The sequence below is a fragment of the Diaporthe amygdali genome (genome assembly GCF_026229845.1).
Source record: "Diaporthe amygdali strain CAA958 chromosome Unknown NODE_9_length_1275696_cov_64_842800, whole genome shotgun sequence".
NCBI lineage: Eukaryota > Fungi > Ascomycota > Sordariomycetes > Diaporthales > Diaporthaceae > Diaporthe > Diaporthe amygdali.
The window spans coordinates 1,035,976-1,057,648 of record NW_026517029.1 but is presented as its reverse complement, the minus strand read 5'-3'; the positions used below and the strand labels follow the sequence as shown (position 1 = coordinate 1,057,648).

General features: G+C 51.8%; 8 protein-coding genes across 8 annotated transcripts; 3 read left to right on the top strand and 5 right to left on the bottom strand.

The window, feature by feature from the left end:
* Positions 1–539: 539 nt before the first annotated feature.
* J7T55_013142 (flavin-binding monooxygenase-hypothetical protein) lies at positions 540–2,213 on the top strand (the record flags this gene model as incomplete). Its single annotated transcript, XM_053141801.1, has 3 exons — positions 540–794; positions 860–1,133; positions 1,189–2,213. The coding sequence occupies 3 exons, from the start codon at positions 540–542 to the stop codon at positions 2,211–2,213; spliced, it is 1,554 nt and encodes a 517-aa protein (XP_052995487.1).
* Positions 2,214–2,609: 396 nt separating this feature from the next.
* J7T55_013141 (uncharacterized protein) lies at positions 2,610–3,249 on the bottom strand (the record flags this gene model as incomplete). Its single annotated transcript, XM_053141800.1, has 3 exons — positions 2,610–2,647; positions 2,829–3,008; positions 3,081–3,249. The coding sequence occupies 3 exons, from the start codon at positions 3,247–3,249 to the stop codon at positions 2,610–2,612; spliced, it is 387 nt and encodes a 128-aa protein (XP_052995486.1).
* Positions 3,250–4,466: 1,217 nt separating this feature from the next.
* Positions 4,467–5,336, bottom strand: J7T55_013140 (glutamine amidotransferase subunit pdxt; the record flags this gene model as incomplete). Its single annotated transcript, XM_053141799.1, has 2 exons — positions 4,467–5,013; positions 5,083–5,336. 2 exons carry the CDS (start codon positions 5,334–5,336, stop codon positions 4,467–4,469), a joined length of 801 nt encoding a protein of 266 aa, XP_052995485.1.
* Positions 5,337–6,405: 1,069 nt separating this feature from the next.
* Positions 6,406–7,374, top strand: J7T55_013139 (uncharacterized protein; the record flags this gene model as incomplete). Its single annotated transcript, XM_053141798.1, has 1 exon — positions 6,406–7,374. One exon carries the CDS (start codon positions 6,406–6,408, stop codon positions 7,372–7,374), a length of 969 nt encoding a protein of 322 aa, XP_052995484.1.
* A 164-nt stretch (positions 7,375–7,538) lies between these two features.
* Positions 7,539–9,958, bottom strand: J7T55_013138 (beta-glucosidase d; the record flags this gene model as incomplete). Its single annotated transcript, XM_053141797.1, has 2 exons — positions 7,539–9,787; positions 9,844–9,958. The coding sequence occupies 2 exons, from the start codon at positions 9,956–9,958 to the stop codon at positions 7,539–7,541; spliced, it is 2,364 nt and encodes a 787-aa protein (XP_052995483.1).
* A 1,493-nt stretch (positions 9,959–11,451) lies between these two features.
* On the bottom strand, positions 11,452–12,765 carry J7T55_013137 (uncharacterized protein; the record flags this gene model as incomplete). Its single annotated transcript, XM_053141795.1, has 5 exons — positions 11,452–11,737; positions 11,850–11,877; positions 12,045–12,102; positions 12,253–12,573; positions 12,730–12,765. 5 exons carry the CDS (start codon positions 12,763–12,765, stop codon positions 11,452–11,454), a joined length of 729 nt encoding a protein of 242 aa, XP_052995482.1.
* A 3,233-nt stretch (positions 12,766–15,998) lies between these two features.
* On the top strand, positions 15,999–16,534 carry J7T55_013136 (uncharacterized protein; the record flags this gene model as incomplete). The annotated part of the gene is made up of 2 exons (XM_053141794.1): positions 15,999–16,370; positions 16,448–16,534. The coding sequence occupies 2 exons, from the start codon at positions 15,999–16,001 to the stop codon at positions 16,532–16,534; spliced, it is 459 nt and encodes a 152-aa protein (XP_052995481.1).
* Positions 16,535–20,773: 4,239 nt separating this feature from the next.
* On the bottom strand, positions 20,774–21,482 carry J7T55_013135 (uncharacterized protein; the record flags this gene model as incomplete). Its single annotated transcript, XM_053141793.1, has 3 exons — positions 20,774–21,029; positions 21,080–21,206; positions 21,437–21,482. The coding sequence occupies 3 exons, from the start codon at positions 21,480–21,482 to the stop codon at positions 20,774–20,776; spliced, it is 429 nt and encodes a 142-aa protein (XP_052995480.1).
* Positions 21,483–21,673: the final 191 nt, after the last annotated feature.

Sequence of the window (21,673 nt, the reverse complement as noted above, 5' to 3'; positions counted from 1 at the left end):
TGTGGGCTATATGCACCTGGGCATAGCTGCAAAACGAACGAGTGTCACAGAGCCGTAGGCGATGATGTTAAGAGATTAAATTGCAGCCTCATCAATATGTTGTGGTGGGAGTACACGACGTTGCAGCGAACCAGTCGATCTCCCGCTGGTCGGCGGTCAGCCAGTCGGGCAGCCGGACAGGTGAGCGTGGTGCGGCTCTTCACATGCTAAACGGACCCGGGCCTAATTGCATCAGACTGCCATCAGCCCCACGGGCTATGACGTCGCGTCTTCGGATCGAAATTCCAGGCTTGGTAACCCAGCATGTAGCTAGGTCGACAGCTTAGCTGCAGCTATCTTTTCCAATGGTGCGACAATCACAGGCCAATGTTGACCATTCCTTGCTGATGGCCAATTGATAGCATGAGCCCGTGGTACCGAAGCATTTGGCTGGTATAAAGCTGTAGTGGAAAGGAAACACCCCCTGGGACTCCTCTGTTCGTCTTGCCAACATTGTTCCCCAACCTGTTCTCGCCATTGAAAATTCTGAAGACCTCACGATGCCTTCCGAGTCGAGGGTTGAGAACCCCTTGTTCCATCCCTTCTTATTTTGGTTCCAAATTTTTCAGTACCTTACAGACAAGATCCTGTCCCCGGCTCCTCCAGACAGAAGCAAACCCCTCCGCAGGCCCAAGGTCGCCATTATAGGTGCTGGTATCACCGGTGTAACATCTGCAGCACACTGCGTTGGCCATGGTTTCGACGTTACCATCTTTGAGGCTGGAGGGGAGGAGAATCTTGGCGGGATCTGGAGTGTGAGCAATTGCCATAGCATTTTGCCTTGATCTCGAATATGACCAGAAGCTGACCGTACTTTTAGAGGGTCAACAATACCTCCAGTCTCCAGATTCACTCTTTGATGTATCGATTTCACCCTTCGGTAAAATGGGAACGCGGGTACCCTGACCGTCAACAGATCCTGAGCCAGCTCAAGCAGTTGTGGAAGAGGTACAACCTGGATGAGAAGACTGTGTTCAACTACAAGGTAGATCAGGTCTACCAAGACGAGAAGGGCCGGTGGGTGATCAATGACCCTTCAAATGGGAGATTTGACGGTCTCATCGCTGCCGTCGGTACTTGTGGCGATCCCAAGAGTAAGTCGACTACTACGACATCTCTAAGGAGCATCCGCTGACACCCTGTTCACAGGACCACATATTCCAGGCATAGAAAAGTATCGCGGACCTGTCTACCATTCCAGCGAATTGACAGGAAAGAACGCCAAAGGCAAGACTATGGTGGTCATAGGTGGAGGAGCCAGTGCTGTGGAAGCAATGGAATTCGCTGCCGATGAGGATGCTGCCAAGGTTTATATTCTCGCCCGATCCGACAAGTGGATCATCCCACGCAACCCAATCGTCAACATGCTTCTCGCATTCAATATCTTCGGCCAAGAAACCATGTTCTCCTGGATCCCAGAGATGTTCCTCAAGAAGCTATTCTATCGCGACCTGCAAGACATTGCCCCTTACAATAAGGGCATCTTTATGGATACTCCTATGGTAAACACCGACGTTATGGACAGAATACGATCGGGACAAGCAGAATGGGTACGGTGTGACATCGAAGGCTTCGAGGAGGGCGGAGTGAAGGTAAATCGTCGAGCAAAGGGTGTCCCTGCAGGTGGGCCAGGACGCGAGGACGTCATCGAGGCAGACATGGTCGTTCTCGCCACGGGCTTCCAGCGGCCCTCTCTTTCATTCCTCCCGAAAGACAGCTTCGAGGAACCTTACGGCGCGCCCAATTGGTACCTCCAGACCTTCCCACCGAACCATCCTTCTATCTCCGCGATCAACTGCACCTACCTGTCTGCGATCGGCACAGTAGGCAATTGGCACATCGGCATCTACACCCGGATTCTGCTCATGTTCCTCGTCGACCCACTCACCCGCCCCAGCCCTTTCTGGATGGAGCGCTGGATCGATATGACCAAGATTTTAAAGGCACGGAGTCCTACTGGAGCATTTGATTTCTTCACTTACCTGGAGTTGATTTGGTGGTTCACGTTCTCTGTAGCCTTCAACCCATTCAGGTGGAAGTGGGCATTCTTTGTCTTCTTCGGCATCGGTTTCGCGCTGCCCAAGAGGCTGGTCCAGGTCGAGGACGCTATTAGGAATGGCCTCGGTCGACCGTCCAGTGAACAGGTGAATCGTGATCAAGGCGTTAGTATCTGAGATGGGTGAAGGGCTGCATTGATTAGCCTACAAGGAGAAAGCTGGGCTTCTATGTGAGTAAGGTTATCTTGAAGGACACTGGTGGGTTATTTCAATGATGGGTATGTGGCTGGACAAAAAGACAGTTAAGCGGCATTCACATTTCTATAGCATGTCATATCTCAAGTAAAAGTTCGCCTGCACGCTGCGGTATTTCTGTTCTCATTAATCTGCCTGCAATCTAAGCAGTCTGTTCAGTCGTGATGTTTTCGACAGCCAAGACCTGGGACGTCTTTTGACCAGGGAAGGCGGAGCTGTGTCTCTCGAAGACCAAGCAGACAAGTTCCTTTAACGCCACATTTACTGCCCTCGTGATTTCCCCTAGCCATGGGTGTCCGTTGACGTCCCAACCCACACTCAGCACGTAAAGTAGCGGTACTCGTAGTAGACGGGCACTGCAGCATCTAGAGTTAGCTATCAAAGCACAAAGGAAGAAGCGTCTATGGGAATGGGGAGGAATCAGCCAACATCAGCCCATAGCCAGTCTCAGAGAGGCTTTGGGACAAGTGGTGGAGTACAACACAGGCGACAGATGTTTCTTCCGCAAGTGTTCAAATGTATCCTGAAGATACTTACAAGGGCTCTCGAAGGTCCATCCGTCCTGGTAGTGGGCGCCGTTGCACCAGAACTCGTCACTGCCACCCGTCACATCGTGGACGTAGATGTATCCGGTCTTGGAGTTGCCCGAGCCATCCTTCCAGCTGATGGTGTAGTTCGAATCGGTGAGGACCTCATTGGTGCTGGTGAGCACATTGCCTAGGGAAGGGGAGATATCAAATTAGACACACAAGTATAAAAGGGTTGATAAAGTCCATGTTTGTTCCTTACAGTTGCTGTCGAAAATGTAGGCATCGATCTCCTGAGTATCGAAGTTGTTGTGGATGCCCACAGTGTTGTAGCCAGACTGGTTGGTGATGCACCAGGTGAGGTTACCTCCCTTAGGAGGAGGAGCATCGTCGCGGATCGCAAGAGGTGAAGCCATGGTGGTGATCACCATGTTGGCAATGATTGCCAGCAGGAAGAATAAGATGTTCTGCATCATGATTGGCTGGAAAGAGAGCTATTCTTTCTTGGGGGTTCAGATAGCTGTGGTTGGTGTCTGAGGGGGTTGGATTGCGCAGAGAGTGGAGGAAGGTGTTGTTGATAGGGGATGATATTGGCAGAGAAAGATGTTTTTGGGTGATTTCTTTTTCCAGTAGTCTCAGAAATTGAAATCAGGCAAGAGATGGCCTTTGATGAAAGAGCTTCACTGGCAGAAACGACACTGGCACCACTTGCAAACGGACCTTGCAAACAAACGAGACCAAAGCTGGTTGACGTCTTCATTCTAGGCAAGGCCCTCTGAAGCAAATGCATTGAGAAGGGAGTCATCAAATCAAAAGCTTTCCTCTGTGTGAGCACGTTTGAGTGATACTACATTCTCCTAAGAAACCTCATTCAGCCTTGCTGGGATGACTTGGAGCACTTGCACATTCTTGACTTCAGCACGAGGAGCATAAAGGCAATTACCTCTAGCTGAAATCTGCAAACGTCTTCTTGCCTCATCACCTGTATTAATCCAGCAGAGAAAGGGAACATGAATTTCCATCTGGCACTTGACAAGGTCATATTGCTCATTTATACCAATACGTGCCTGCTTAGAAGACTTTAAAGTCGTCGGCGAGTGCTGAAAGGCTACATAATTGACTTTTGCATCGACTTTGCCATCCAGAAAGGCATTTCCGTTTCAATACTCAACGCCTTCTGGACTGGGCTTTAAATGGGCATGCTCTTCTGTCCAATAAGCGAGACCATGTAAAAAATTGTGGCCCTGTCTGCCATGGAAATCATGATTCAACTTCTTACCTATGTAGACAAGCAAAGCTAACTGCCGGATGGCAAGGTTGCTATCTCGACAGGCATAACTTAAAGCAATATCACCTGGAACTGACTCGTTTCGTATCACTTGCATCAAGAGACTAGTCTCATTTGCTGGTAGCCATGGGAAACAGCGGCCAGACTTTACCAGTTCTGTTACTAATGATGCTGCCATGGTGTTCACCATTCTTGCGATTCTGGATGGCAGCAGGGATGACGAAAAATTTTTGAACCTCATTCTACACAGGCGAGATGAAGTCTATGAGTCTATGTCTAATATGAAGATTTGAACCCCGCTACATCAAGAATAGAGGCCAAACTGAGTTCTCACTGCCTCAAATTCGTGGACTTTTAACATCAAGAAACAGTCCTGAGTACTTGTTCCAGCCACCAAACATGTATGCGAACATCATCAGTCAATTCAGGATGAAAACTCGTGCCCATGACGTTTCCCTGTCTAACAGCAACAATGTTGTTGAGCTCGCCCCCGTGGACCTCGGTTGTGCTGTCCACGGCGCTCCCCTTCACCTTGTTCTTCCTGTCAGGAAGTACAGCCAGAATCTCGACCTTGGCCTTCTCAGGGTTTCCATTATAAACCGTAACTCCCGGCTCCACCGAGTCCACTGTCGCGCCCGGGGCCAGCAGCTGCTCAACGATGGGTGCCCGGATGAAGACGCCGGGGAACGGGGCCGCGGAATCCGAGTCCGAGAGCAGGTCCGATTGCGCCAGGAACGGCAACTGGACGTCCGCCACGAAGCTCTCGATCTGACGGCCGAAGTGGTTGCGGTGCACCTTGACGTCTAGGCCGCCTATGAGCTCCTGGCCGCCCTTCTTGGCGGCGTTGGCCGCCTCGGCGAGGAGAATGAGGCCTGCGCAGGTGCCCCAGGTGGGCTTTTTGGCGGTTCTGGGCCGTTGTCAGTCTGGACCGCTGCTCCCCAGGCCTCTCGAATACTGGATGACGTAGGTGACTCACTTGACAAAATCTCTCAGGGGCTCCATGAGCCCTGACTGTGCTGCTATGAGAGCGATGGTGGTGCTCTCACCGCCTGGGATAATAAGGGCATCGCATTGTGCCAAGTCCTGGGGGTTCCTGACCTCGATGAAATTAAAGGTCGGTTTTCTCGCGAGCGGAGATGTGCTGGCGAGGTGCTGTGCGGATTTCTGAAGGAGTGAGAGGTGCTCGAGAAAGCCGCCCTGGAGGGCCAGCACACCAACGGTAGTCGCCATTGTTTCGTGGAGACGTTCGCCTGAGGCCAAACAAGAATCAGGCCGGACGATGACCAGGACAGCGAACTTGAGCCCCCTCAAAGGTTCCTGAGGGGGACAAGCCCTTATGGACAGCCCTGAACCTTCTTGAAAAAAAAGTGACGACTGATGCTAAGTTGACTCGGCTCGGACGACTTCATTCGACGTTGATAACGGCGGACGAGTCGTGAAAAGCAGCGATGTTGATCCGATTTGTCGCCAATGAGCATGGACGATGACTGCTCGGTGGTTCGGGACGGGATGGGGCTAGCCAAGTGTTCCTGGGGGCCGTTTAGGCCGTTTAATCGGGCCATTCGCGCCAGTGCCGAAGATCTGAACTCTATATCAAGGGTAGACACGGATCGATGGTCTTGGAACGTCCTGCACCCGACCACGCTGGTCCCGACATCGGGCGCCTGTCTGGTCATTTGTCACTTCTTGTCTCTGAGTCATCAACTAATTCGTCTTACGTCTGACTGTACCGTGCTGCATTCAAGCTCAAGTTGTTGGCAGCAGCCATTGTCCACGGCCGGCCAAGTGATCAACAGCTTTATTATCATATGCAACCGTCCGCGTGCAAAGCGCCTCAAGTGGTGTCACCCAGCTTCACCTTGCATGTTGAGCGACAACTCAGTGCACACTGCTGCAACCTCCTGAATCGTGCTTATCCTTGTGTATCCTGAGCCTCAATCGTCGACTGGCCAGACACCCGTCACTCGCAACCATCCAACCTTTTCGAGGCGCTCCTCCTGGCCGCATAGTGGCGAAAAATTCAAGGGACCTCGAACGCAGAGGGTCACATTCTTGGCATTGTGCACATGGTTTCCTCCTGACGGAAACTCCTGCACCGAAGGCTTCTAGAAAATCACATTAGTCTACTAGTCATTGTCTCCACCCACACCACCCCCAATATCAGTCAAGTCACGGCCAATATCTAAATAAGTATTACTCCTCCTTCTTCATCCACCATAGCTATTCCCCCAGCGCGTGCCACATTTTCTTACACTGCCAATTCAGCCCCCACCTAGCCACCTAGGACTCTTCTTTCACCATGGCAACCTCAAACGGCACCTCCAACACAACCATTAACCTGGCTACCCCGGCTACCAACGGCAGTGCCAATGGCGCTAGCAAAAACTCCTTCGCCGTCAAGGCCGGCCTCGCCCAGATGCTCAAGGGCGGTGTCATCATGGACGTCGTGAACGCCCAACAAGCCCGCATCGCTGAGGAGGCCGGCGCCTGTGCCGTCATGGCCCTTGAGCGTGTGCCCGCCGACATCCGGAAGGACGGCGGCGTCGCGCGCATGAGCGACCCCTCCATGATCAAGGAGATCCAAGATGCCGTCACCATTCCGGTTATGGCCAAGGCCCGCATTGGCCACTTTGTCGAGTGCCAAATCCTTGAGGCCCTGGGCGTCGACTACATCGACGAGTCTGAGGTTTTGACCCCAGCAGACGTCGCCTACCACGTCGAGAAGAACAACTTCAGCGTTCCCTTCGTGTGCGGGTGCCGGAACCTGGGCGAGGCCCTGAGACGAATCACCGAGGGTGCCGCCATGATCCGCACCAAGGGTGAGGCCGGCACGGGAGACGTCGTCGAAGCTGTGAGGCACATGCGGCAGGTCAACGCCGACATTTCCAGGGCGCAGGCCGCTTTGGCCAAGGAGGGCGAGCTTGGCATCCGAGCGCTTGCCAGGGAGCTGGGCTGTGATGCCACGCTGCTGAAGCAGACAGCAGAGCTGGGCCGCCTGCCCGTTGTGAACTTTGCCGCTGGAGGAGTTGCAACTCCCGCAGACGCCGCCCTGATGATGCAGCTCGGATGTGACGGTGTCTTTGTCGGAAGCGGTATCTTCAAGTCGGGAGATGCGGCGAAGAGGGCCAAGGCCATCGTCAAGGCCACGACACACTTCAAAGACCCCAAGGTGCTGGCTGAGTGCAGCACTGGCCTTGGTGAGGCCATGGTCGGCATCAACTGCGGAAACATGCGAGCGGAAGAGAAGCTGGCCGGCCGAGGATGGTAGGGGCTTTGGGCTCCACTCCTTCGTTCACATTCTTGCATCAAGGACCTTAAACTGCATTTTGTCCATTTACGGCATTCCTTCTTTCTATCAGCGGCGACTTCGTCTATATGACCCGGGATATCCTGTAACGCTCAAATATGTACTTTGAAAGAAAAGCTCAGCCACTACGAGACGGTCAAAGTGGTCGTTGCTTTGAAGTCCCGACTGCTAGCTCCAACATAGAGTGTATATTCGCCCTTCACGACCTCCCACTCTTGTCCTGCCACATCCCAAACACTCAAATCTCTACGGCGTAGGTTGAAAGTGACATCCGCGCTCTGACCAGGCTCGATTGTGACCTTCACAAACCCACGAAGCTGCCTGACGGGCTCGCCAGCAGCATCGGGGAAGGAAATGTACAACTGTGCGACTTCAGCCCCCGCCACGCTGCCGGTGTTGCTGATGGATGTCTTCGCGGTAGCAACAACATCCCATAGATCCTCTCGTCCGCCAACAGCCTTGTCTCCAGTAGCGTATCCAGACGTGAGATTGCTCGAGTCGACTGAAATGGTCGACGAGTAGTCGAACGTGGCATAACTGAGGCCGTAACCAAACTCGTAGCGGGGAGTGATGTTGTACTTGTCAAAATATTTGTAGTCGATGAAGTTCCCGTCAGTAAAGTTCAGCTCCAGCTCGCTGTCGCTGATGATGGTGTCGGGGTTGTAATCGCTCTCGTTCTTCGCAATGGTGTGAACCAGTCGTCCAGACGGGTTCACAGACCCAAAGAGCACATCATCGATAGCATTTCCAGACTCCTGGCCCAGCGCGCCGGCGTAAAGAACACCAGTGACGTTCTCATGCTCGATCCAGGCGTCCAGCAGACGCGGGCCGACGGTGTTCACCACGACAACCGTGTTGTTACAGTTATCTGCGACCGTGGTGACTAGGCTGTCCTGCTCGGTGTTGTACAGTTCCGTGCGGTCTGCACCTTCGCCGCCCCAGGCGTTGATGAACACAACACAGGCATCGGAGCTGTCGGCCACGCCCACCGTTGTCTCCGTCAGCTCCGTCCCGCTGCCCATCATTCCGCTGCTGGTCTCCGAGACGGTGTCATTCAGCCACCAGCGCAGCATAAAGCCATCCGTCGCGGCGCGCTGGACGAACAGCTGCACCGGCGTCGTCACGTACGCCAGCGAGCCCATGGCCGAGCCGCCGACAGTTGTCATGTGGCCTGACATGGTGTCAGGTTCGCCATTGTACACGGATAGCGCCGTGTTGGCTCCAACGTAACGCGGGGCGGCGTGAGTGCCGAAGATGCTGATGCTCGTCTTATTCGTCAGGGGTAGTGCGTTGTTGGTGTTTTTCAGCAGCACGATTGATTCGGATGCGTATTTCCTGGCAAGGGCACTGTGGTTTGACCGGACATCGCGATAGTCTGTCTTTCCAGCCAAGCTGGGATAACCTTGGTCCTGGTTGAGGTGGTAATAACCCATCAGGTTCCTAATAGCCATGTCGTCCAGCCGTTCAGATGTAAAGCTACCGTTTGTGAGGCCGACCCCGAGTGTGTCATTCGACCAGTAGGAGCTGGAAGAAAGGTCCATTCCTGCGTTCGCCGCGTTGATACCTGTCTTTTGTGCCGAGACGTCCGCGTGCACGATTCCTGGGAAGCCTAGCTCGGTCTTGAGATATTTTGCCAGTAGATCCTGACTCTCGCAGCTGTAGGTTCCATTCACCTTGTTCATGCCACACATGGCTCCGCCCATTCCATTCTTGACCGTGTCGTAGAAGGGGGCGAGGTAAGTCTCATGGAATGCCTTGTCGCCGATCTGGACGCTGTAGGATCCGGAGTCATCGGACGAGGAGCTTGAGGTGGTGTTGTCTGCGGTCTGGCGGGTTGTGAGAGTCGCGTTGCCTCCTGGAGCTCCATCGGGAGGCGAGCCACCGCCTCCACCACCACCCATGCTGCTACCTGAACCCATGCGGTTGGTCTCCTGCTCGTTCAGTATGTAATGTTTGGCTGAAGGGATAACTCCTGCGGCAGACATTCCCTTCACGATAGCACCAGCCATAACACCAGCATGGTAGCTGTCTAGGCCATACGACTCTCCTGTGCGCCCACACCAAGCAGAACGACCCAAGGGCTGGAGGGTCGGCCCATAGGCAAGATGGACACCCTTGCCCTTGAACTCGGCACCGACTCCTTCGCCCTGTCCGTAGGCTGCTTCAGTGTCCCATGTCATTGCCATAGCTAAGCCAGCCGGCCAAGTCGTAACATAATAGTAAGCCAGCGGGTTCGTGGCCGAGTCCAGCATGTTTAGTGCGGTGAAGTTTCCGGCATCTCCGGCCGTGATGAGTGAAATCTTCTCGGAAGTCGTGAGCGTGCTGACGAAGGCGGAGGCTTTGTCGTAGGCATCCTGCCACTCGCCAAGCTTGACTAAATGGTTATCAATTAGCAAGCGCTCCAGAGTGCCCAGGTATGGAGCGACATACTTGTGCCAGAGCTCAGAAGCTGCTCAGTATAGTTAGCTGAAGCATCACCCAATGTGCCAGTAGCAAAAGAGAGGATGGCCAGTAGCCAGGCCTTGGCTGATGGCTTAGGCATCATCAAAACAAAGTCTCGCTTCAGATAGCGAAGCAAACGCAAGACGATTGGCCTGGACAAAAGAATGTGCTGCAAAAACACTTCAGATGAGTATCTGTGGAGATGCAGTAATATGAACGAGTGTATTTAGCTGCTCTGTACAGAAAAATGCCAAGTAAGCTTGACAACTCCGAACGTATGTGAGTTATATATCTAGGCAAGTGGTTCACTTGTCCGGCATAAACGAGCATAAAGCCCTCCGACCTACGGATCTAAAGGAATGAAAGCAAAGGATGGATACTGACGAGCATCTATGGGGAGGCTTACGACAAGGTATCCATTGCCCCGTCAAGAACAGGCGACAACAGGTATGGCGGGTGCCCGGGACACAAATAAATTCGCCGAGTAACGGACCATGGTGGTCGAGGTGAAAAGGAGTTGGCATTGCACGCCTACATCCCGCGCCACTGGCCACGCGGCTCTGCTTCCTCCAATTTTTTTTGGGTGTTCATCTGATTCCACTTTCGCCAGAGGCCGACGTGCTGCTTCTGAGATCCCATTGGTAGACTGATGGACAAGTATGGATGCGGGACAGACTGCCATCCTTTGAGCAGCGTTGAATGCGGGTCAGGCAGGGGGCTGAGAGCAAAAGACGTGAAACGAAACGTGCCCGTCAAGGAGGTTAATCGTAAGCAGTGGGTCTCAAGTGCCGGGAACTGACATGCGTATCTTTCGCTTAGGTGCATCGTCTAATGTTTGACAGCTGTCTAAACCAATCAGATCATTTCGCCTCTGAGGCCAGGGTCCAAGAGGCAGATATGTACACAATGAGAAGTATCAAGAGCTTGCAAGGAGCTGTCATGTTATAATCGGATATACCGGGCGTCTCTTGCCAATGCTATTTAATGCGTGGTCACTTCTCAGAGAAACAAATTCCTCGAACATCAGGCCAGAAAGTTTGGTTACAGGAGCATTAATGAATGGTGACGACGTCTTTCTTGCCTTCTCAATTAACGATGGGTCCATTGCAAGGGCACGCCCCTGCACGCATGGCTAAACATCGGCTAGACCCACATCCATCAATAATTCAGGATGTAAGTTCAAGGCGTCATCAGAACTGCTTGCTTGAACGCAGGATTGCCCTTTGTTATAGGCAATCGGAGAGGAAAACAGCCAAGATTCTGGAAGGCTTATCAAAGTCTTAATTGTCGAATGAAGATGCGGTTCTGCTAACGTCCGCTGTATGAAAGTAGGTTTTGTCGCATGTTCCCTTTTGTGCATGTATCCTGCACATATGCAGTCAAGGGTGAAACCTTGCTGCAAGGAAAGCTGGTTCGTCCTCATACGCCTTCCAACATTGCGACTTGCCGATTCATCCTGCAATTCCATCCCCAAAGAACTACCAACTTGAGAGAGAATGAGATCCTAGAGATTTCTCAAGGGCAGACCTGCTCTCGGCATCTCTACGTCTTTCTCGACGAGCGCTCGAGCACTGTCACACGACCGATCTCCCTCTCTCAGGCCTCTTGATGCTCTTCAGTCTTGACATGATCGTTGTCATCGTCATCCGGGAAGCTGACAGCAAGCTTGCGCTTCTTTGACGGACCCTGCTGCGCCTTGCCGTTGGCCTTGGAGGCTTTGTTCTTGTTGGGGGCTTTGTCTTCCTCAGCAGCGCTGGTGTTCGTAGCTGCACCGGCTGGGCCAGCCGCGCCATCCTGAGCCTGGCTGCCGGACTGAGAGACGATCTTTCCGCTTTTCAACTCGAAGCCGTACGGATTGATGATGCTGTTGATCTTGCGGGGCCTGAGTAGTATGGGTGATGAACGTTAGCAAAGCATCATTTGAATCGCTGACTGGGACGTAGTCAAGTGAGAGGGACTTGTGATGGGAGTGCATTGTAGCAACTTTTACTTACACGTTCTTGGCCTGAGCAATACCGAGAACTAGGGACTGTCAGCAAGGTGCTTTTCGTTGTTTCACCCATGAAAGAAAATGGTGTTGGTGTGGATTCAGTTGGTTATGGGAGAGGAGCGGTCGACGCTGCCTGAATGCGAAGCGTCCCTCTTGACAAGTGCTTTGGAGCCGAAAGGTTCGTTGGAAAGTTGCTTACCATCAGCAAGCTTGCTGTTGTCGGCCTTGAATTCATCACAGCTCATGATGAGACGGCACTGTAATGCAATACTCAGATCAGCAATCGCTTGGTCAAAAGGGCTAGAGGTTGGACATCTCAATGGCGTGCACGATACTTGCTACCCACCAAACTGAATCGGGGCTTGGTCCAGGGCTTCGGGGAGAAAAACTGGATTGAGGGAGCTCACAAGGGCCGTAACGGCAGCAGCGGTAGCATCGCTGCCTTCAGCTAAAGCGTTTCCAATTTTCTTGGGAGGCATCGTGGAATCGGAATATGCGAGAATAGGGACTGATCGTTCGTTGAGGTTGAGTTCTGCCTGGCGCGTGACTGTTTGTTGTGAGATGGAGTGTTGGTTGACTTCCCACAATTGTTGTTGATGACGCGATTGAAAGGCACCGGTCGAAGGATGGCAGAAAGGTGCAGGTGGTTTGGGAGAGATGATGGTTTCAATGTGGACTACCAGGTGCCAAAACTCTTGCGCTGTCGAAGCTTCTATGGCAAGCTTGCACTGCCATGTTTTCAGCAAAAGGTGTCTGCAACCCTACCAGTAGCTTCATTTTGATCGCTTACAGGATGCAAAGCTTCCCTCCTATTCTTGAGCCTCGTCCAATTTATGTCTAAGCGGAGATGGTTCGACAGGCCGTCCAACCGCTTCGAAGCTTACGGTAGTCTTAATGCACTCTTTATCATTTGCATCCATATCTGTGGTATCGAGGTCTCCTCAAAGGCGCCAGTATTCAAGTCTCTATCTCTGGTCCATTTCTGCCTCCGCGGGGCAGTGGAAAAGGAGTAAGGCGTCCCTCGAATCCTCGAAGCTATACTATTGTAACTCACAGCAGCACAAGGGCGTCAAGGAACTTGATTTCTTCAAGCGCGTTGCGACATAGACAGCGATTGTTATGTGATATGACCCCATTGATGTGTGTAAACCTCCTCAAAGTTGGCAATTGCCAATAGAGCTCACTCTCTGGTTAGAGTCCACGGCTTTCCAACAGCACTTTGCGCAAGCTCGAGCAGGAGGGGCAGCGGGAAGTGAGGCTCGAATCATAGGCCTTCACACTGTTGAACTACATAACAGACCTGCATGTGTCCATATGGCTACACCGTACATAGGTTTCCTGGTTTCCAACACACACGTAGGGAGTTATCGCCACCTGGTTGGAAGCATGTTCATGCCCAGATAGCCATTGGTAGACTTGCAGTCCATGAACAAATATTATCCTGTACAGTCCGCGAATCTCGAAAATCAGCGGATGCCCCGACTTGAATTGATTACCCCCATGGTTTAGCCTTTCTGTTACTGGTTGGGCTTACAAAGGAGGACAGAGAGTGATGCTCGACCGGGTAGACGTGGCGGCTGTAGACTGCTTTCATCCTGACCCTTATGCTCAAGCTCGTTAAATTGGATGATCACCGTCTCGATAAGCTGCGCCATGGATGGTCCGCAACGGTGGCATAAGAGGCTGTCCCCATTGATTCGTCAACATTTCTCACTGACATTGCAGATTCTGGTGTGTGGGTGCTGGGCCGCAAGTCAATGGAACCTCAGTGGCGTTGCTGCAGAGCCACTTGCCCGAGATTGAACGCGTCCGCGAGCTGGTCGTCGTGCTGCACGCGCTTTGTAGTGTAACTATCTTGCGAGATACTGCTGTACTGTGAGATGATCTTATGGAATTGTTTCATTCAGGATCATTTGCCATGAGATAATCCCTTGTGAGACAGTCTGGTGTGGGATTACTTGAGCGCGTCAAGTGCAAAGAGTGTGAATCCTCACTGCAAGCAGCTGCAAAAGATTTCGGCAGAAAGCTCCAGGCAAGCAAGCTCGCAGGGGAGCTTCTGGGCGGGAAGGGAAGGCGGTCAGCGTTGGCTGCAGCTCCAAGCTCGGGCCCAGGACAATCTATTCCTAAAACGGCTGGCGGTCAGACCGCGTACGCACCGACGGCAGAATCCAGTGCCTTGGAATATTTAAACCCGCGTCCCTCCCCTCCCTTTCCCTTCCTTTCTCTCTTTTCTCTTTAGCTCTCTTTGCCTTTTGTACGTGCACCCCCAACATCAAGACCATCATTCTCATGGCCTTTTGCTAACCGCAATCAAAACAACAGGGCTTAGATCAAGTGTAGTATCTGTTCTTTTCAGTTTAATCTCTGAAAGTGCTCTACGGAGTACAATCGTGATTATTCTAATTTTTGTCCTTGGGAGGACGGCCCTCTGGGCTTGCCCATGGTCGACCTCCATTGTGTCCTCGGTATCACACTGCCTCCGAGTGACGCGAACCATCTTTTTCATTGCGGTCTCGGGCTTGCCTGGGACGTGAGGAAGAAGCTCTGAATGATTGAAATGGTTTCCGCTGTTGACGTGACGTGACTCCGATCCCTGTCTCGCCTTGCTCGTCCATACGCATTAAATGCCCGCTGCTAGGGACGGTTGGTTGCCAACGACTGAGGATGCTTGATGCACCTAACAAAGTCCAGTGCCTACGTTGACTCGATCTGCCTAGGTTGCCAACTGTCCCCAGTTCCACTTCTTGGCGCTGCAGTCACTACGCCATTCGTTCATCAGAACAGCAGTCACAACCGCATCTTTGCCTGAACGCCATCATGAACCCCTCCGTCGAATGTAGACCCGAATGCTCGGCTGCCTGACTCCTCACAATCGACAATCTTCACAGCAACGGATCAGGCTAGCGTCTGACGCTTTCTACCTCGTGCCTGGAGTCGATGCACCAGATCTCCACACCCGTGCTTTCTGGCTCGCCTAGAAAGCCTGCTCAACGTGTGAACTAATGTTCTCGTAGTACGAAAAGAAACGATGTTGCTGTTGAAGTATTCGACGAAATCTACCTGCTATCAGACACACGCCCATGGGGCTTTCTGCATCTACAGTCAACGGCAGCCTACGCATGTGTGCCATAGCATCTGGGCATCGATACTGTCAGCGACTGCGTGGTTCATGTCTACAAGCGAGCAGCGCCCGGTGCCAGACACCTCATTGCATCAGTCCGCTCCTGCGCACCGAAAGCCCGGTCCTGCCGGCCATACTTCACTCCGACAGACCTACGCCCATGTGGTGGACCGCTGGAACCTCGACAAACTGATGCCATGTTTCCCCGAGGGACTGATGTGCCAAGAGCTATGGGTTGTTGTCGACCAAAGACGAAGTAGGGACAAGGTTAAGCATATACGTCGACGAATTAGAGGTCCTCACCGTACCAACTTCGACACCGATGGAGCTGAGAGCGTGGGTCTCATTTTCCAAGTCAACACGACTTCAACGTGATGCCGTGGTGTCTAATGTTTTACATGCGGCAAGCCTTTCAGGTGTCACCTTGCTCTATGGCGGTGATCATCAGGTCGACTATCTCACAATACACGTGGAACAAAAGACTCGACTTCAGGATGGTTTCAATCCCATTTGCATCGCTCTGCAACAAGTAATACCGCTCACATATTCGGCGTCCGCGTCTGCCCCGGAGTCCATGCCGGCCGCGGAGTTCGAGCCTTCCTTGGAGGTGGCATCTACTAAACCAAGGCTGGACGGTTTGGATACCACTGAGTCACTAATTGATAAGACTGCATGTTGAGGTTTTGGTGATCGAGAAGTTGATACCCGCTCTGTGGTATAGAAGCACAGTTTTCCGAGTTGGAATGATAAAAAGGCAAGAACACTATTGTAAATGCGGCCAGGTACTGCCGGCGAGTTCTCGGACACTTACGACTTTCACCGCTTGTAGATCGGCACTTGTGCTAAGCTCCCATCGGACCTCTGCTTCAAGCATAAAGCGGCCGGCCTGCCGTCTGTTTCGACAGTGCTTTATTTCCCCTCGCGCCATTCAACGTGAGATCAGGGACCCGGGAAGGGAGACAGCTTTCGACTACCTGGGAACTCAGCGAATATCAAGCAAGCTTCAATTATCGCCCATAGGTAATCGCAATCATGCCCACGCCTCCATTTCCACCGCCAACTGGAGAATTTTCGGAACACAAAGCCAACTGCCACTGTGGCGCTGTCCGATTCACCTTTTCCATCTCACCGCCTCTTGATGCTTATCCTGTCGTTGAGTGCAACTGCTCCATCTGCCAGCGCAACGGGTACCTGCTTGTATATCCGATCAAGGAGAACCTAAAACTCGCAAACGGTTCAGAAGAGTCCATGGGGTCCTATACATTTGGGAATAAGACAGTAAAGCACAACTTCTGCAAGGAATGCGGCAGCAGCGTGTTCTTCGAGGTTCAGAGCCCGCCACCAGAAGCGATAGCTGAGGCCGAGGCGAAGGGGGAGAAGTTGCCTGTCATAATGGGAGTCAATGTGAGTAACGCATATTCTACTACAGATATTCCACAGTGGTAGAAATTGAGAGTGTTGTGATACTGAAAGAAATTCAGCTCCGGATGGTGACTGGGTTGGAGGTGAACAAATTGATTATCAGGAAAGTCAACGGAGCAGAGCGCGAGCCGAAGTACACGGTGTAAGAAGTGACCAGCTAGACAGGAAGACTATAACAGTACAGAGGGCGATCTGAGATGAGGATTAAGAGCTTCCTTCTTGTCACTACTGAAGGAAAGACACTGGCTGAGAATCCTTTCCTTTGCGTCTTGGGGTTCTCTTTCTAAAGCTCTTCTTGAAGGTTTGATTCTTTTTAAAGTTGGTAACCAGATTAATTGAGCTTCTAGAAATTCAAATGAAACTAGTCGAATGTGATTTGGTCTGACAACCTATTTCGTAGCTGGTGTCTTGCGTTGAGTTGCCTTTATGAATGGAAGTGTCAAATTTGAGGAAGATGCTTCAACCCTCCCAGCAACAGCATCCAGGCTGTCAAGTCTGCCATCAGAACAACAGCGATGGCGAGGTCGATCGCATCTTGGTTCTAGAAAAAGGTCCTACACGGGCAAGGCCTGAGCGAGGTCCCGAATGCTTTATCAATGAACTGATCTTGTTTGACATGGAGCTCGAGCCAACCTTCAGCAATCTTGCTGCCGTTTTCCATCGATTACCAAAGCGAGTCGGGGGAGAGGTTAGAGAATACCAAATCGGCAATTGTCTCGAAATATATGACTATTCACAGTAGTTAATCTGATAGATTCTAGAATATTTAATAGAATCAAACCTTTGGCTGGGGAAAAGCCTCCCCCGTCCATAAGACTAAATCCTTTGCAAAGAGTTTTCTGTCTGGATAGCTCTTTGATCCCAGAAAGGAGCTTTGACATATTGAATAATCTGTTAAAATGCATGATTCATAAGGTAAGAAAGTCCACTTCATTGGTATTAAAATGAGGAAATAGAGGCTCATTTAAGAAGTGAGTCAAAATTGGCTCATGTGATATTTTCTGCTGTGAGTCTCGCGGCTTGTCCCAGCTCATTTTAAATACTTTTCCAACGCCTGTGTAACCCTTTCGCCGACCAGGTCCTGCTTGTGAACCGCGATCTCGAACTCACCGAGGAATCTTCAAGATGGCCGCAACCGAGTTAGTATCATCCGTATCGGTCGTCGCGCATTGTTTTATAGGCTAGTCGCAGTAGTGAATATGGTCGATCAATTCTTTCACCATGGCGAAGATTTGTCACGCTTCTTGGGATTTCTCTTGTAGAGCTCACGAAGCGTATCGGAACGAGCAGAGCTACCAGGCCAGAAACCCATGTTGCAAGTTATACCTCCTGTCCAAATTCTCTGTCGATGACACGAGGAGAAGAGGCTTATTTTCCATGTCTCTACACAGAACTCGATCACTTATCTGCCAGGGACATATTTGTTTCCCAGTCCAAGTCATTCTACGCATTGCTAGTCCTCGACCAGAACTAGATAAATGTCACAATAGCAAAGATATTTCAAGCAGTGGACATACGTGAATAGTGCGCAATTCCACTCATCTACTCCCACCTGGCTTTTGATTTTATGCTCATTTCCATGGGTAATTCATATGGGATGATATTCAAAATCCAACGCCACTTGAATGTGTTTTCTTGAGGCTTTCATACTAGTAACAATGACTAGCACGATGTAGAAGAACAGAAAGCATGCAACCGGCTGGTCTGCGGGACAATCAAACACACGTTGATTTTAGAGAATTCTCTGAGTCATAACTTGCACTGAACATGGATGCCTCAGTAAATCACCTCGAGGGGCATGCCTTGCTTGCCGTGAGCTTTCTTTGCCCGAGACCAGCCTCTTGCATGGAACACACTATGCTGGACACGATCATGTGGTGAATTATTGTGGGTAGCTCAAGCATTGTCGTTAGCTCCTTACTTTCATATCGGAAAGCAAATCTGGCTTCCCGGAATGGCTTGTCTGGATCATGGACAGCGCGGTGCCATTAGGGGTCGGAACGATGGACCCGCATGGAACAGTCATACTTCGTCCCAGCATCTGGGCGGAAAGCATATGTAGTCATGCTCAAGATTAGAACTCTTCTAGAATATCAACCCAAGAATCTTCTCATTCAAGGGCGGTCTGGAAGGTGCAAGTGGATCTTCAGTCAAATGCATGCTCAGTGTCTGTCTCTCTCGGAACGACTTGTTTCATCTCGGCCGGTTTGCTCTCTTACTCACGCGTTCGACGACTTTTTCTCGGCGCGCGCGCTTCTCAGGACAGCGACATCACCAAGGGTCAAGTTATAGTCTCGACTGGAGGCCTGCGTCGTGTTACAAAGGACGACTGAATAGTAGGCGTCAAACCACCCCAAGGCTTGTGGCTGCCAATAGCGGCACATGACCTTGTCAACATCACGCCACTTGATCCGGAGATATGACGGAAAGTTCGAGTAAAGCTTCGATGGAGCGACTAGTTTCAAGTAGGCGGAAGACAATCAGAATTTGTTGGCGGAGCCTGGGCATCTAGGCGGAAGCTCTTGTCCTTCCGTCTTTGGCGATGACTCCTTGACGCGTGGAGTTTGCGACACACCCCCGCTTGGCTTCTTGGTCAAGATCCAAAGCCATGGTTCTGGGCCACGATACGCGAGCGTCAAAAGTTTCCACCGTAATTGCTTGTGCTTGATAAGGCGCGTCGATACAAAGATTGACTCTCCGGATAACCAGGTTTGTATGTTGGCTGTAGACAGACATTTTCTTGCCGGTACACGTGTGTGAGATGGGGATCCACGCAATGAAGAATGTTTTAACCCCTTTCAATGAACAGAACGTCACGCTGAACAGCATTGGAAATTAATAACCGTCGGCAACAGATAGCGCAAGAGCACGTGTTCCGTCCAACAGCCTTCCAATACGGAAGGGAACGTGGCCAAGAAATCATAGGTGGAGTTCCAAGGCTATGGAACTTAAAAACCAACGCGCGTCAATCAGAATGAGAGTATTGTAAGGCAGCAAAAGGGCACCTATGACCTCCGCCGATGTGCCTTGCGTATATATCCTTGGCATCATATATAGCGAACTTGTGCTCGAGTCAACACTTTAAATAAGGAGTTCAAGATTGTATCGGACTAGCACCGACTTGGCTTTGTGTGAGAGGTTTGCATGAACTCCAATGCAAACCCTCGGGAAGCTCTTGGATTGCTCCAACAGGCAAACCTCTCGACTTAAGCCCCCACCAAGCACAACTAGTGTGATCAATGATACTTAGACCAAAGTCAATATTGAATGCCGAGGTGTATCCCAGGGACGACGGGCGTTGAACCGAACAAAACTTGCTCGCTTACATGTGAGCAGATTGAGCAGATGGAGTGTAAAGGAAATTCCAAACCCCCCGACCAGGAGCAAGCTGTGGGCACAATATTATTCTCTACCGCCTCACAGGTTTGACAAGGTAGCGTTGCACCCGCAGTCTGTGCTCAAGTGCTGCTGGATGCCCTGGTGCTACTTAGGGCCAGGTGGTAGCGACAGGTCTTGTCCGCACGTGGCGCTCCCTGAAACAGCTTCAGCTTGCTGACTGCTCACACGGGGTTTGGTTCTTTGGGGTGATCTGGACCGGGCCGGTCTTGCTGGCCTACCGGACTTCCTTCTTTCTGCAGACAGACCCTACGAAAGTGAAGGGGTCGGCGCAAGCGAGTCAATACAATTGGAAGGCTCCATTGCTTTTCCTCGGCGCCTGGGCACGGAAGGCGAGTCGCCTTCGGACGGTGCGCCAGGTGAGCAAGTTGGTCCGTTACCAACTTGCTTCTTGTTGGATTGATCGCTGCTGTCAGCCTGGTAGCCAAGAGAACGATGCCTGTGATGTGAAGGGAGTCTTGGCGGCAGAGGGTCAATTATCAGGCGGCCAAGGATTGGCAATCCTTAGACGAAGGCCCCTGGCGGGATCCTGACGGGAGAATTTGGACGGGTCGCTCAGGTTTGGGGAGTTAGGGAAGACGTGGGAAGAGTCTGGGAGAGCTTGGCAGGGGAGCTTACGGGCCGGCCAACGGTCATGCTGGGACATCCGACAAATGTAATCCGACTGGAAACGCCGTTGCCGACCCCTGGCTGGCGCACCCGCTCCTTAGTGCTGCCGTCCCATAGTCTCCGTGCTACGCACTTTTAGTCTACCCTGTTGGCGGCAGAGAAACACCATCTGAGCGAAACACGCGATGTTAACAAGGTTGGCACTCATGTTGGAAATAACAGCTAACTGACTGGACTTGATGACCTGGCTACTGCCTTCTATGTTAAGGGCCATCTACTCAAAGGTCATCTGAAGTCTGAAACTGTTTGCTTTAGCCGTGGATTCTATATCCATCCTGAACCTAAAGCAGTGGACCACCCCAGCCTTGATCTCCGCCATTTCAATCAATAAGTGGTGCGTGCATCACCCAGGAACCACTATTCCAATCTGGCGGGACTGCATGTGCCCTGCTGCCCTGCTGCCCTGCTGCCCTGCTGCCCTGGTAGGCGGGCGGAGCAGAGCCCAGATCTCGTCCAATGCCTTGCAGCACCCACGCAACCGACGCAACCCTAGTCGAGACTCTCCCTCCCTCCTCCTTTGCCCTGGCTGCCTGCCAGCCACGCTCATCTGTACTGACTAGGGACTTGTTGGTGGCGCTGGACTTGGCGGTAAGGTGATTGTTTCCATATTCGTTCATTCCTCTCACGCATCATTCGCAGTCCTCGACCTCAACCCCAGCTTCCCCAGCCGAACCCCTGACCATGCAGCAAAGGCAAACCCGACTTCTTCCTCTGTGGGGAGGGCATGAGAGGGGCAGTACGGCCTCGTGCCGACTGATAATCAACACGACGTCAGCACCAGCACTTGGCAGCAACTTGTCATGTAAGCTGGCTGATCCATAAGCAATGTGTTTTTCTACTGAATGCGAGATATGGTCCGATTTTCCAAGCCGGATGGGGTATTGAGTAACGGTCTCTTATGTGGGCTCCGGGGGCTGCCAAGCACCCAACCTGTGTCGTCCCCATCAGGACCTCCTTCACCTTGGCACTGCCAGACCACAAACAGTCCCCGGTAGGCGAGTTGCCCCTTCCACGCACCCTTCCACGCATGTGGCGCGTATAAAGAATAAGACTCCCGATCCCCAAAAGTCAAATGGGTCGATCTTATTCCTTCATCTCACGCACCGACCTGCTGGGCACAGATAGCCAATCACTCTCTTGCACTTACAAGAAGCCTGTCTCTCTTTAAGCTATTTGTGCTTACCGCTTATCTTGCCAATATTCTTGTTGTGCAACATACC